This window comes from Cherax quadricarinatus, chromosome 14 (assembly GCF_038502225.1).
Source record: "Cherax quadricarinatus isolate ZL_2023a chromosome 14, ASM3850222v1, whole genome shotgun sequence".
Lineage (NCBI taxonomy): Eukaryota > Metazoa > Arthropoda > Malacostraca > Decapoda > Parastacidae > Cherax > Cherax quadricarinatus.
In genome coordinates, this window is record NC_091305.1 from 11,802,581 (window position 1) to 11,817,983 (window position 15,403).

The following is a 15,403-nucleotide window of genomic DNA, read 5'->3' on the forward strand; positions in this document are numbered from 1 at the left end:
TCCAAGCACAGCTGGGTCTGAATGGGAGTAGACAAATGTAGTGTCATCTGCGAATAGAACTGGTTTAAGGAGTTGGGATGCATTGGGGAGATCATTGATGTAGATGAGAAAGAGGAGTGGGCCCAAGACACTACCTTGGGGTAATCGTACAGCTACAGGTTGGATAGCGGAGTTGACTCCATTTGCATGTACATACTGGTGTCTGCCTTTAAGATAGGATTTTAGGTAGTCAAGAGAACATGCTGTTACGCCGTAATGATTCAGTTTGAGGTGCAAGAGATTGTGGTCAACTGTGTCAAACGCTTTTCCTAGGTCGATAAAGAGCCCCAGAGGATATTCATTTTTATTGAGAGCTGTGTATATTAGGTTAAGCATTTGTATAATAGCATCATTCGTGCTTTTTTTTGTCTAAATCCAAACTGGCATGGGTTAAGTATGTTGTTGGATGTGAGGTAGGAGTAAAGTCGCTTGTGTATTATTTTTTCAAATATCTTGGCGAATAAGGGCAAGTTTGATATGGGTCTGTAATTGTTCAAATCAGTTGAATCTCCACCTTTGTGGATTGGGGTGACCCTTGCTATCTTGAGCATAGGATGCTATAGATTTGTTAAACATTGTTGCAATAATGGGCGACAGTTCTGGTGCAGCTTTTTTATATATGAATGGCGGCAAGTTATCTAGATCAGCTGATTTGTTTTTTAATGATATAATGATGAGTGAGACTTCAGTGGGATTAGTTGGAGCTAGAAATAGAGTATTTGGATAGTTGCCAGTGAGGTACTTGCTCGGATGGGTATTTGAGCTAGGAATTTGACTCGCTAGCTTTGATCCTACAGTAGAGAAGAAGACATTAAATTTGTTGGCCGTGTCTATAGGTTGCATGTGAAGTTCATCTGGTTTAGTTAAGTCTATTTCTCTATTTCCAGTCGGTTTCCTTGAGCCCAAAATTTTGGAGAGGGTTTGCCAGGTACTTTTCATGTCACCTTTCATTTCACTAAATCTACTTTCACAATACATTTGCTTTGATTTACGTATTAGTTTTGTGTGTATTGATGTGTATCTTTTAGTAAATTCTTTGGTAATTAAGCCTAATCTGAACTGTTTTTCAATTTGGTGTTTTTTATTAATAGATTTGAGGATACTTTTAGTTAGCCATGGGCTGTTTAGTCTCTTTTCTGTGATATGTTTCGTTTTGATTGGGCAATGTTTGTTGTAGAGGTTTAGGGTTTTATGTAAAAAACATTTGACATCTTTATTAATATTATCACTGTCATTTAGCTCTCTCTGCCAATCAATGGAACCTAGAGCTAGTTTTAGGTTGTTTATCAATGTCTCATCATGCAGGCGAAATGAGATCTTTCTTGTTTCTTGAGGCAGTTTAGATAAGTTGGTTATGAGAAAGATAGGGTAGTGGTCTGTGGTGTTATCTGTGATTATACCTGCTTGTAGTGGGGATATTGTGTTGGTCCAGATATGGTCAAGTAACGAGGCACTAGTATCAGAGATTCTTGTTGGCTTTGTTAGAGAGGGTAGCAATAAGCTGCTGTTCATAGCATTTGTGAAATCAGCTACTGGAGGGTCGGTTACTTGGATAAGGTTGATGTTGAAATCTCCTGCTAGTATCAGATGGTGTTTATTCAACTCTGACTCAGTTATCATGTTTCTAAGGTTATTGCTAAAAGTGTAAGTATTTGAGTGTGGTAGTCTGTAGACTGCACCAACTGTTATAGGTTTCTTAAGTGTTCTTGATGTGAGTTTAGCTATTATATATTCACCTTTTTTGTCCCGTACATTAGTTGATTTCATACATTCTAGTTCATCAGAGTAATAGATGGCAGTGCCTCCTCCTGATTGGTCGGGCCTGCACTTATGTATGTCTGTGTAACCAGGTATGGTAAATATGTCTGTCAGATCTTGTCTGAGCCAGGTTTCAGTAAGTATAATGAAAGTTATAGTAGCATTTAGAGACTTAAGTAGTGCAGTGAGGTCATCATAGTGTTTACTCAATGATATAACATTGTAGTTGAAGACTGTGATGTTCTTGCTGACACTGAGAAGGGTATTAGCCTGACTAGCAGTGTAGTAATGGCAATTACTGTTAGGATTGTGTGCTGTTCAATAAGAGGTTGATATCAGAATCGATAATTGCATGCATAAAGGGTACGTAGAGAAATGGCTGTTACAATTATTAAAGAGCAAAAAGACAAAAGCAAATGATGTTAAACCACTAACAATTATGAACTTATGAACTGAGATAGTTATTTTAAATCTAAAAATAATGGAGCTACTGAATATTAAAATAAAACACTTTAGCACCTTGATTATTTCAAGGTTAAAAGTAATGGTTTCAAGTATAAAATAAAACAGAGAATAAAACACTAAAGTTCTATTGTAAAACTGTAATACTTCAAAATTGTAATGTTCAAATTTCATCATTTTAAATACTCAGTTACAGTACTTGATATTGTAAATAGTTTAAATTGTTTTATCGTAATACTGTAATTATTCTCTACTAAACTTCTCTACTAGACTTATTAATGCCATATATCATTACCTGTTAATACTCAATTCTCTTGTACTCACTGTAACTCATCTAATGACCATTTAAACTGTTAAAGCCTTATTAAGTGTGCCCAAAATGCTCTGTATACAAGGGGCTTTTAGCATGTACACTCAACTATTTTATTCCTTTGTGCAACTATGTATCATGCCAAAATAAGTTATTATTATTATTATTATTGTTATGCCAAGTTCACAGCTTTGCGCCTTTGTAATTCCATAAATTTCCCATCAGATTTCCAATTTTTGGTCTCATTACCTTCAGAAAAAGATTCTCTAATATTTCAGATTTTATTTTTAAATTCCCAACACTCAGCACTTTTATTTTTGGGGATCCCAACATGCAAAAAAAATATGACTACTGTAAGAAATTAATTTATATGTATAATATATGTTTATAGCTAAACTAGGTTTTAGTATATACTATACATATTCCAGCTTCAAAATATTTTCTGAACTTAGAGTACTTTAATCCTCATTCCTTGCTGCTTTGGCATGAAATAATCCAATAGTTAAGCACAGTGGAACCCCGGTTTTCGTCCTTAATCTGTTCCAGAAGGTCGGTTGAAATCCAAAATGGACGAAAACCAGAGTAATAGGTATTTCCCAAAAGAAATGATGTAAATCCAATTAACCCATCCCAGACACCCAAAAATATTAACAAAAATAAATTTTATAGAGAATTACTATAGTGTTGCAGCTCTTCAGTGGTTAACTCTTCCCTGACTACTCACATCCAACCCCATAGACTTCTCCAAAACCACAATAAATTCCACAACAGGCATAGGGGTGTCAAGTTTACACTAACTTATATTAAGTTAGTAATAGAACTAGGCATTAAAAAATACAATAAAAAGTAAAATACATACGCAGTACATTCATTACTTACCTTAAAATATTTGTCGTCTTAATGTAGGGCGAGAGGTGAGTAGTACTTATTTGTAGGAAGTCAGGTGTAGGTAGCCGGTAGATATAGGTATGTAGTCTGCCTGAGTTACATACCTACACTTACCTACATAGCTACACGATATTTAATGCAACCCAGAGCTATATTATAACCATCAACATACCATGTTCACTGAGTTTAATGCCTTCACAAAGGGAGAAGTAATGAATAATTCATGCTGAGAATTGTAAACAAAAGCGTTATGTATTAAGGGGGGTGACTGGGCCAACACAGATTCATAAAACTTTTCTCTGGTGCTGAACCAGAGAAAACGTAATGTTTTCCCTCCACCGACTACCACCCCTTCATAGCATACAAACATTGCATGTTTATATGCTATGTAACGTGTTTCTTATATAATTTTGAAGAAAATATCATAGATGGATTAATGAAAATGTCTACATTAACATAAAATAATATATTTAATGTGCCCAAGAGTGATTATTATTAGTATTATGTAATGTTTTCCCTCCGCCTGGCAACCACCCCTCCATAGCATATAAACATAGCATGTTCGTGTGCTATGTAACGTGTTTCTTATATAATTTTGAAGAAAATATCATAGATGGACTAATGAAAATGTTTATATTAATGTAAAATAAGACATTTAATGTGCCCAAGAGTGATTATTATTACGTACGTATTAGTATTATTCCTAGGTAGTAGGTTGGTAGACAGCAACCGCCCAGGGAGGTACTACCGTCCTGCTAAGTGAATGTAAAACATAAGCCTGTAATTGTTTTACATGATGGTAGGATTGCTGGTGTCCATTTTTCTGTCTCATAAACATGCAAGGTTTCAGGTACGTCTTGCTACTTATACAGTGGTCCCTCGTTGTTCGTAATTAATCCGTTCCTGGAGCCGTTACTATAAACGAAATTTACGATTTACGAATCAATTTTCCCCATAAGAAATAATGTAAATACAATTAATCCGTTCCTGACACCCAGAAGTATTAAAACAAAAAAATTTTTAACATGAAATATACATGTAGTACATAAACAATACAATGGGAAATGATGAATGAAACATTAACAGCATAACACTTACCTTTATTGGAGATTCTTCTTAGTGTATGGGAGACTGGAGGAGGAGAGAGAGTGGATTGTTTATAGTTTGGAAGAGGAATCCCCTTCCATCAACACCTCAGGTACCATTTGCTTTTCTGGGGTTGCTTCTCTTCTCTGTTTCTTAATGCCACTAGGACCACCTTGAGAGTCACTTGAGTCCTGTCTCACAAAATAACTGTGGAGAGAGCTCTGTTTCTGGCATCTCTTTAACACTTCCCTAAAATGGCCCAAGACTTTGTCACTGTACATGATGCCAACCTGGCTTGCAACAACCTTGTTAGGGTGATGTTTCTCTATAAAGCTTTCCATCTTACCCCACATAGTAAAAATCTCTTTAATTTCTGAAGAAGGCACCTTCTTCCATCTCTCTTCCTCCTCCTCTGCAGCAAGATTCTGAGCTGTGATGTGTTGCTCTTCTTGCTGAAGCTCTTGCAGCTCCTCAGTGGTGAGCTCTTCATTGTGGTCTTCCACCAATTCTTCCACATCCTCCAAACTCACATCCAACCCCATGGAACTCCCCAGTGCCACAATTGATTTTACAATAGACATAGGCTCATTAGGGTCAGTCCCAAGTCCTTCAAAATCCCTCTTGTCGACACAATCTGGCTACAATTTTCTCCAGGCAGAGTTCAAAGTCCTGGTAGTCACTCCCTCCCAAGCCATACCTATAAGGGTTATGCAGTGGAGGATGCTGAAGTGTTCTCTCCAAAATTCCCTTAGGGTCAAGTGAGTGTCTGTGGTCACAGTCAAGCACCTGTGAAACATTGCTTTTGTGTAGAGTTTTTTTAAGTTTGCAATAACCTGCTGGTCCATGGGTTGGAGGAGAGGAGTGGTATTCGGGGGCAAGAACTTTACTGTGATGAACCCAAACTCCTCGAAAATTAGGTCATCCAAGTTTGGAGGATGAGCAGGTGCATTGTCCATTACTAGCATGCACTTGAGATCCAATTTCTTTTCCAGGAGATACTCCTTCACACTAGGGCCAAACACTTCATTGAACCACTCGATGAAAATTTCCCTCGTGACCCATGCCTTACTATTAGATTTCCAAAACACACACAATTTTCTCTTCATAACATTGTTTTTCCTAAACACTCTGGGATATTTCAGAATGGTACACTAGTAATGGCTTCACTTTGAAATACCCACTAGCATTAGAGCAAAACATTAGCGTCAGCCTGTCTTTCATAGGCTTATGTCCTGGCATTGCCTTTTCCTCTTGTGTAATGAAGGTCCTCTTTGGCATTTTCTTCCAAAAGAGGCCTGTTTCGTCACAATTGAACACTTGTTCAGGTTTCAGTCCTTCACTGTTTATGTACTCCTGGAATTCATGCACATATTTTTCAGCCGCCTTGTGGTCCGAACTGGCAGCCTCACCATGCCTTACCACACTGTATATGCCAGTACGGTTCTTAAATCTCTCAAACCAGCCTTTGCTGGCCTTAAATTCACTCACTTCACCACTATTTGCAGGCAATTTCTTTACCAAATCTTCATGCAACTGCCTAGCCTTTTCACAAATAAACGAAGTCATAAGAGTATCTCCTGCTAATTGTTTCTCATTTATCCACACCAATAATAACTTCTCAACCTCTTCCAGTACTGGTGATCTCATTTTTGTCAGCATAGTTACTCCCTTTGCAACAACAGCATCCTTTATTTCATTTTTCTTGGCCACTATGGAACATAAGGTTGTGTAGGGTTTCTTATACATCCTGGACAGTTCGGCCACACTTGTACCACTTTCATATTGTTCAATGATGGTTTTCTTAAATTCAGTCATATTTCTCATCTTCTTTACCACAGGCTTGGCACTAGGAGCTTTCTTTGGAGCCATGGTAGCTTATTTAGTACTTGCAAGCACTAAAATAAATGGAATACAGTGGACCCCCGGTTAACGATTTTAATCCGTGCAAGAGGGGTAATTGTTATGCGAAATAATCGTTATGTGAATGAATTTTCCCCATAAGAAATAATGGAAATAAAATTAATCCGTGCAAGACACCCAAAAGTATGAAAAAAAAAATTTTACCACATGAAATATACATTTTCCCACACACAAAGAGAAGGATACATGCACAATAGTAGAGTAGTACATGCACAGTATATATTGTGCATGTACTAGTCTACTAAATGAAGAATAAATGACACTTACCTTTATTGAAGATGCAGCAATGACTGATGAGACACTGTGTCCTGGGAGTGCCTTTTCCTCCTGAGTACTGTAGGTCCTGTTTGGCATTTTCTTCCAGAACAGGCCTTATCACACTGTGTATGCCACTACGATTCTTAAATCTCTCAAACCAACCTTTGCTGGCTTTAAATTCACCAATATGAGCACTAGTTCCAGGCATTTTTCCCTGTTCACCTGGGTGTTAGTCGACTTGTGTGGGTTGCATCCTGGGAGATAAGATTAAGGACCCCAATGGAAATAAGTTAGACAGTCTTCGATGACACTGACTTTTTTGGGTTATCCTGGGTGGCAAATCCTCTGGGGTTAATTGTTTCTTGGTATTCTCAATAAGCCACACCAACAACGGTGCTACAGCAGCAGCAGCAGCTGACAGTGCAGCAGCAGCAGCAGCTGTACCACCAATAGTAGCGATGGTTGATTGGGGTTTATTATACAACCTGGCCAGCTCGGAGACATGCACTCCACTTTCATACTTATCAATGATCTTTTTCTTCATCTCTATTGTAATTCTCACCCTTATTGCTGTAGGGTTGGCACTAGAAGCTTTCTTGGGGCCCATGGTCACTTATTTTCCAGAAAAAGCACCGAAAACACTGTAATAATACGAAATATTCCGATTGTATGCTTGGATGTTACCGCGGAGGCTGGCTGGTAAACAATGCCACCGGCGGAACATGTGAGCGCGTCTCGGAAGAAAATCGGTAAGCGGGTTTTTAAGCGGTATGTGAGGCAAAATTTTTGCAATTAAAGTAAGCGGTATGCGAAATAATCGCTATGTGATGCCATCGTTATGCGGGGGTCCACTGTATTATGAAATATTTCGCTGGAGCACGCGAGGGGACCTTCGCTCACTGGTAAACAATGCCACACTGGCTGCCGCCCTGGCCCATGCCGTGCGTACGCGTCCCGGACAAACTACGACTCGCGAGTCAACCTATGAAAAGCGAGTCCATGTTTATACGAAAATACCCCTATGATTGGCGAATTTTATGATTGCCGGGAACTACGAAAAGCGGGGGACCACTGTACTTACACTTAGGTCATACTACACATACATGTACAAGCATATATATACACACCCCTCTGGGTTTTCTCCTATTTTCTTACTAGTTCTTGTTCTTGTTTATTTCCTCTTACCTCCATGGGGAAGTGGAACAGAAATCTTCCTCCGTAAGCCATGCGTGTTGTAAGAGGCGACTAAAATGCCGAGAGCACGTGGCTAGTAACCCCTTCCCTGTATATATTACTAAATGTAAAAGGAGAAACTTTCATTTTTCCTTTTGGGCCACCCCGCCTTGGTGGGATACAGCCAGTGTATTGAAAGAAAGATTAATATTATTACTATGGCGTTAAGACTAAAGGGACACTCTTAGTGAACGAGTAACAAAGGCAGAATGAGTCACGAGCATATGAGCAGCCCAGGCAGACGAGTCTTGTACGGACGATTTCCGAGTAGATGTATGAAACCCGGGGTAAAATTTTGCCCCCAAAAAGTAGTCGAAATCCGAATTGTACAATATCCACACCAGATGAAATCCAGGGTTCCACTGTAATACTGTACTGTTTTTCCCTTCATAATTATTATGAAAGGGAATTTATATTATGCAGTGACTTTATCAAATTAGTATTAGGTAAATATAGCATTGTGAATATCTCAAGCAGTACTCTGTATGTTTTTTTCTTTCTTTCAGGTGGAAGTTAATACAAGGTATAACTTCTGTAGACTCTCCCTTCCAGCAGTATAAACCAAATGTAGACCACACCTATGGTAAAAACATAAGTTACTTTGCTTACGTTTATTCTGCTCAGGATGATTATGATGATGTCACAGACCTCATGACTTATAATTCTATTGGTAAGATGCTGAAATAGTATATGTATTTAATTTATTAAAATTTTTGGCGTAAATGCTCAGGTTATTTGGGGAAATAGTAACATTTAAAATTTTTATTTTATGTTTAAAGATATATATAGATATATATAGTAAACCTTAATTTATGTTTTTGGCAAGCATTCAGATGATGCAATTTCATTGATATTGTGTATGAATTATTTTAACATCATTATATAAATGGGTGGAGGAAGGATTGTAGGCACAAATTTTTGTTCTGTATATCATTGTAAATGTTATAAGAGACATATAATTTTTAAATATATTTATGGATTCACTGTAAGGTCCCATATATTGTATTTTCTGTCTTAAGACTATTACCCTCCCAGAAAACAAAGTCTACAAAATAGGCTTTGGCAACAGTAGAGCACCTGCATGATTACCATACAAAAACTGAAAAGTTTTTCACAGAAACATCCTAAAATTATGTTGGGTCTAACACAAAGGTGCATCTTGTACATTGATTCCTTGAGTTATGATGGGCTTGAGTTACGATAGTTTTAAGTTATGACTTGCCCTTGTAAAGAAATAGTTTTGAGTTGTGATGAGAAATTTGTGATACACTACATGTATGATGGTTGGTGGGTGAAGGGGTGAGCCTCAGCCCAGAGACAAGACAGTCTGATGAAAAGGTCTTAAATGGAGTTATAGAGGAGGGTGTGTTGGAGGTGAGCAAGAGAGGTGGTGGTGGGAAGGAGTGAGGGAGGGTGGCAGGGAGGGTGGCAGGGAGGGAGGCAATACATATATCAGACATGGACAATGATAAGGAATGTGTTAATATTATCAACATGTTTTTTTACCATTCTGCCTGTTTTTCTGTGTTCCTGCCTGCCTTTCTGTCTGTCTGTGCCTGTCTATGCCTACCTGCCTTTCTGTCTGTCTGTGCCTGTCTATGCCTACCTGCCTGTCTGTCTGGTGAAATGTTTCTTGATTAAAAATACCTCAGTGTTGCGCAAGTGTCTCATTTATCCACCTGTTGGTTTTCAATTTTTTTTTAACACATTGGCCATTTCCCACTGAGGCAGGGTGACTCAAAAAGAAAAAAAAAATTTCATCATCATTCAACACTTTCACCACCACTCATACATAATCACTGTCTTTGCAGAGACACTCAGATATGACAGTTTAGATGTCCCTCCAAACTGCCATTATCCTACTCTCGTACATTCCCTTCTTTGCCTCCATGGATAACATTCTTTGTCTCTACAGATACCCCAATGCACCACTCACCTTTTTTCCTTCATCAGTTCTATGGTTTACCTCATCCTTCATAAACCCATCTGCTGACAAGTCAGCTCCCAAATATCTGAAACCATTCACTTCTTCCATGTGGCTCATTACTTTGTAATTTGTTCATGATTAAAACCATGTATAGGAGTGTAGATTGTTCATTACCTTTGTAACTTGTTCATGATTGTGACCAGATCTGCATGGAATTCATTACTTTTGTAACTAGTTCAGCTATTGAAACTTGGGGTTCAGTCCCTGGACCCATTATGTACCTCTGTAATCTTTTGACTACTGCCCACAGGATGGATATAGGGTGCATAATAAAGATATTAAACTAACTTCCATACTCGATCACTCCAATGTGATATTCAATTTTTCTTTATCTAAATCATTGGATACCCTCATCACCTTACTCTTATCTGTATTCATTTGCAACTTTTTACCTTTACACACCCTCCCAAACTTGTCCACTAACCTTTGCAACTTTTCTTTAGAATCCTCCAAAAGCACAGTATCATCAGCAAAAAGTAACTGTGTCAACTCCCATTTTGTATTTGATTCCCCATAATTTAATCCCACCCCTCTCCCCAACATCCTAGCATTTACTTCTTTTATAATCCCATCTATAAATATGTTAACCCTTTCAGGGTTGGTGCTGTACTAGTACGGCTTATGGGCTTATGCGCCAGGGTTGGTGCTGTACTAGTACACATAAATTCTAGCGTCCTCAAATCAAGCAGGAAAAGACTGGTAGTCCTGGATGTGAGAGAGTGGGTCTCCATGGTCAGTGTACGTGGTATTAAAAAAATCAGGGACCCAGTGGTGCACTGTGGGAAAGCCATTTTATTACACCTTGTTCACCGTGTCTAGCGGTAAGAAACTTCTCACTCCTCGGTTAATTGGGGCTCTTTTGTTCCCAAGTGACAGTTCAAACACAGATGGAAGTGTCAGTGAAGATGAATTTCATGGTTTTGAGGAAGGAAGAAAGGGAGGAAAGAATGAAGAGATGAGATGAAGGAAGGAAGAAAGGAAGAGATGAGAGGAGGGAGGGAAGGAAGGAGGGAAGAAAGGAAGGAAGGAGGGAAGAGAGGAAGGAGACCATTAACCTAGGATAACTCAAAAAATTCAGACAGTGACTTATTTCCATGTGGGTTGGTGGGGTGGGGAGGAAGGGATGGGTGTTGACAGGCAGTGAGGGTGGTGTTATTTGTCATTGTAACAAACAACAAACAACAAAATACCTTTCATCCGTGGACTGCTTGCAGAGGCAAAGGCAATGTTCGCGGCTTTCACTGAGATCCACATAAAGGATCATTTGGACAACGAAATATGGATCCCAGGTTACAACCTATACAGATGTGACAGAGTGAACAGGCAAAAGGGGGGGGGGGGGGGTTGGCCTGTACATTGCAGAGTCACTTGTTTGCACAGAACTGCTAAATGCCTCAAATGATGTAGTGGAAGTTTTAGCAGTAAAGGTCGAGAACCAAAACCTAGTCATTGTGGTAGTCTACAAGCCTCCGGATGCAACATCCCAGCAATTCCAGGAACAGCTGTTAAAAATTGACCACTGTCTGGAAAATCTTCCAGCTCCTGCACCCAACATCTTGCTCCTGGGGGATTTCAACTAAGGCACCTAAAATGGAGGAATATAGCAAATAATATTGTTGCAGTAATAACACCAGGAGGCAGCTCTGATGAAAACTCACACTCACACGAGCTTTTAAATCTCTGCACAAAATTCAATTTAAACCAGCAAATAATAGAGCCTACTAGACTGGAGAATACACTAGACCTCATCTTCACTAACAATGATGATCTGATAAGAAATGTCACCATATCAAAAACAATATACTCAGATCACAACATAATTGAGGTTCAGACATGTATGCGTGGAGCCCCAGACCGACATAATGAGACTAGTCACGAGGGAGCACTCACCAAATTCAACTTCAATAACAAAAACATAAAGTGGGACCAAGTAAACCAAGTCCTAACCGATATAAGCGGGGAAGATATACTAAGCAACACAGACCCCAACTTATGCCTAGAACAGATTAACTTGGTGGCACTCGATGTATGCACAAGGCTTATTCCTCTAAGAAAAAGGAGGAGTAGATGTAAAATAGAAAGAGACAGGTGCTCCCTTTACAGGCGATGGAAAAGAATAACAGAGCGGCTAAAAGAGGTCAATATATCTGAAATGCATAGGGAGACACTGGTCAGAGAAATAGCAAGCATCGAACTCAAGCTAAAGAAATCTTATAGGAGTCAGGAATCGCGGGAAGAACTAAAAGCCATAAATGAAATCGAAAGAAACCCAAAGTATTTCTTCTCCTATGCCAAATCAAAGTCGAGAACAACGTCCAGTATTGGGCCCCTACTTAAACAAGATGGGTCCTACACAGATGACAGCAAGGAAATGAGTGAAATACTCAAGTCCCAATATGACTCAGTTTTTAGCAAGCCGCTAACCAGACTGAGAGTCGAAGATCAAAATTAATTTTTTATGAGAGAGCCACAAAATTTGGTTAACACAAGCCTATCTGATGTTATCCTGATGCCAAATGACTTCGAACAGGCGATAACTGACATGCCCATGCACTCTGCCCCAGGGCCAGACTCGTGGAACTCCGTGTTCATCAAGAACTGCAAGAAGCCCCTATCACGAGCCTTTTCCATCCTATGGAGAGGGAGCATGGACACGGGGGTCGTCCCACAGTTACTAAAAACAACAGACATAGCCCCACTCCACAAAGGGGGCAGTAAAGCAACAGCAAAGAACTACAGACCGATAGCACTAACATCCCATATCATAAAAATCTTTGAAAGGGTCCTAAGAAGCAAGATCACCACCCATCTAGAAACCCATCAGTTACACAACCCAGGGCAACATGGGTTTAGAACAGGTCGCTTCTGTCTGTCTCAACTATTGGATCACTACAACAAGGTCCTAAATGCACTAGAAGATAAAAAGAATGCAGATGTAATATATACAGACTTTACAAAAGCCTTCGACAAGTGTGACCTGGAGTTTACCTGGAGAGAGTTCCGGGGGTTAACGCCCCCGCGGCCCGGTCTGTGACCAGGCCTCCTGGTGGATCAGAGCCTGATCAACCAGGCTGTTGCTGCTGGCTGCACGCAAACCAACGTACGAGCCACAGCCCGGCTGGTCAGGAACCGACTTTAGGTGCTTGTCCAGTGCCAGCTTGAAGACTGCCAGGGGTCTGTTGGTAATCCCCCTTATGTATGCTGGGAGGCAGTTGAACAGTCTCGGGCCCCTGACACTTATTGTATGGTCTCTTAACGTGCTAGTGACACCCCTGCTTTTCATTGGGGGGATGTTGCATCATCTGCCAAGTCTTTTGCTTTCGTAGTGAGTGATTTTCGTGTGCAAGTTCGGTACTAGTCCCTCTAGGATTTTCCATGCGTATATAATCATGTATCTCTCCCGCCTGCGTTCCAGGGAATACAGGTTCAGGAACCTCAAGTGCTCCCAGTAATTGAGGTGTTTTATCTCTGTTATGCGCGCTGTGAAGGTTCTCTGTACATTTTCTAGGTCAGCAATTTCACCTGCCTTGAAAGGTGACCATGGCGTAATAGCGCACAAAATGCGTGCTAAAGGAATAACAGGAAAAGTCAGTCGATGGATCTATAATTTCCTCACTAACAGAACACAGAGAGTAGTCGTCAACAGAGTAAAGTCCGAGGCAGCTACGGTGAAAAGCTCTGTTCCACAAGGCACAGTACTCGCTCCCATCCTGTTCCTCATCCTCATACCCGACATAGACAAGGATGTCAGCCACAGCACCGTGTCTTCCTTTGCAGATGACACCCGAATCTGCATGACAGTGTCTTCCATTGCAGACACTGCAAGGCTCCAGGCGGACTTCAACCGAATGTTTCAGTGGGCTGCAGAAAACAATATGAAATTCAACGATGAGAAATTTCAATTACTCAGATATGGTAAACACGAGGAAATTAAATCTTCATCAGAGTACAAAACAAATTCTGGCCACAAAATAGAGTGAAACACCAACGTCAAAGACCTGGGAGTGATCATGTCGGAGGACCTCGCCTTCAAGGACCATAACATTGTATCGATCGCATCTGCTAGAAAAATGACAGGATGGATAATGAGAACCTTCAAAACGACGGATGCCAAGCCCATGATGACACTCTTCAGGTCACTTGTTCTATCTAGGCTGGAATATTGCTGCACACTAACAGCACCTTTCAAGGCAGGTGAAATTGCTGACCTAGAAAATGTACAGAGAACCTTCACGGCGCGCATAACGGAGATAAAACACCTCAATTACTGGGAGCGCTTGAGGTTCCTGAACCTGTATTCCCTGGAATGCAGGCGGAAGAGATACATGATTATATACACCTGGAAAATCCTAGAGGGACTAGTACCGAACTTGCACACGAAAATCACTCACTACGAAAGCAAAAGACTTGGCAGACGATGCAACATCCCCCCAATGAAAAGCAGGGGTGTCACTAGCACGTTAAGAGACCATACAATAAGTGTCAGGGGCCCGAGACTGTTCAACTGCCTCCCAGCATACATAAGGGGGATTACCAACAGACCCCTGGCAGTCTTCAAGCTGGCACTGGACAAGCACCTAAAGTCGGTTCCTGATCAGCCGGGCTGTGGCTCGTACGTTGGTTTGCGTGCAGCCAGCAGTAACAGCCTGGTTGATCAGGCTCTGATCCATCAGGAGGCCTGGTCACAGACTGGGCCGCGGGGGCATTAACCCCCGGAACTCTCTCCAGGTAAACTCCAGGTAATAGGGCCGGTTTGTTGAAAAAAAAAATTACAATCTCTTTTGTCCCCCTTCCCTTTATATAAAGGAATTATACATGCTCTCTGCCAATCCCTAGGTACCTTTCCCTCTTTCATACTTTTATTAAACAAAAATACCAACAACTCCAACACTATATTTCCCCTTGCTTTTACCATTTCTGTCATGATCCCATCAGTTCCAGCTGCTTTACCCCTTCTCATTCTATATTATGTCTCATGCTCCTCCACACTCACATCCCACTCTTCTTCACTCCTAGAAGATGTTATACCTCCCTGGCCAGTGCATGAAATTACTACCTCCCTTTCTTCGTCTATATTTAAAAGTTCTTCAAAATATTCACCCCATCTACCCAATACCTCCAGCTCCCCATCTACTAACTGCCCTGTTTTGTTTATAACTGATAAATCCATTCGTTCCCTAGGCTTTCTTAACTTATTTATCTCACTTCAAAATTTTTTCTTATTCTCAGCTAAATTTCTTGACAGTGCCTCTCCCACTCTATCCTATGCTCTCCTTTTGCACTCTCATCACTGTCTTCACCTCTCTTTTACTCTCCATATACTCTGCTCTTCTTATATCACTTCTACTTTGTAAAAACCTCTCATAAGCTACCTTTTTCTCTTTTATTGCACCCTTTACTTCATCATTCCACCAATCACTCCTCTTTCCTCCTGCATCCACCCTCCTATAGCCACAAACTTC

General features: G+C 40.3%; 1 protein-coding gene across 2 annotated transcripts in view; it reads left to right on the plus strand.

The window, feature by feature from the left end:
- The window catches only part of LOC128698663 (MAM and LDL-receptor class A domain-containing protein 2-like), a 382,606-nt gene that overhangs the window by 226,768 nt on the left and 140,435 nt on the right, over nt 1-15,403 (plus strand). For both annotated transcript variants that reach the window (XM_070084851.1, XM_070084850.1), the window contains exon 38: nt 8,461-8,624. In XM_070084851.1, the coding sequence (XP_069940952.1) occupies nt 8,461-8,624 (164 nt within the window). The remainder of the gene's footprint in view (nt 1-8,460; nt 8,625-15,403) is intronic.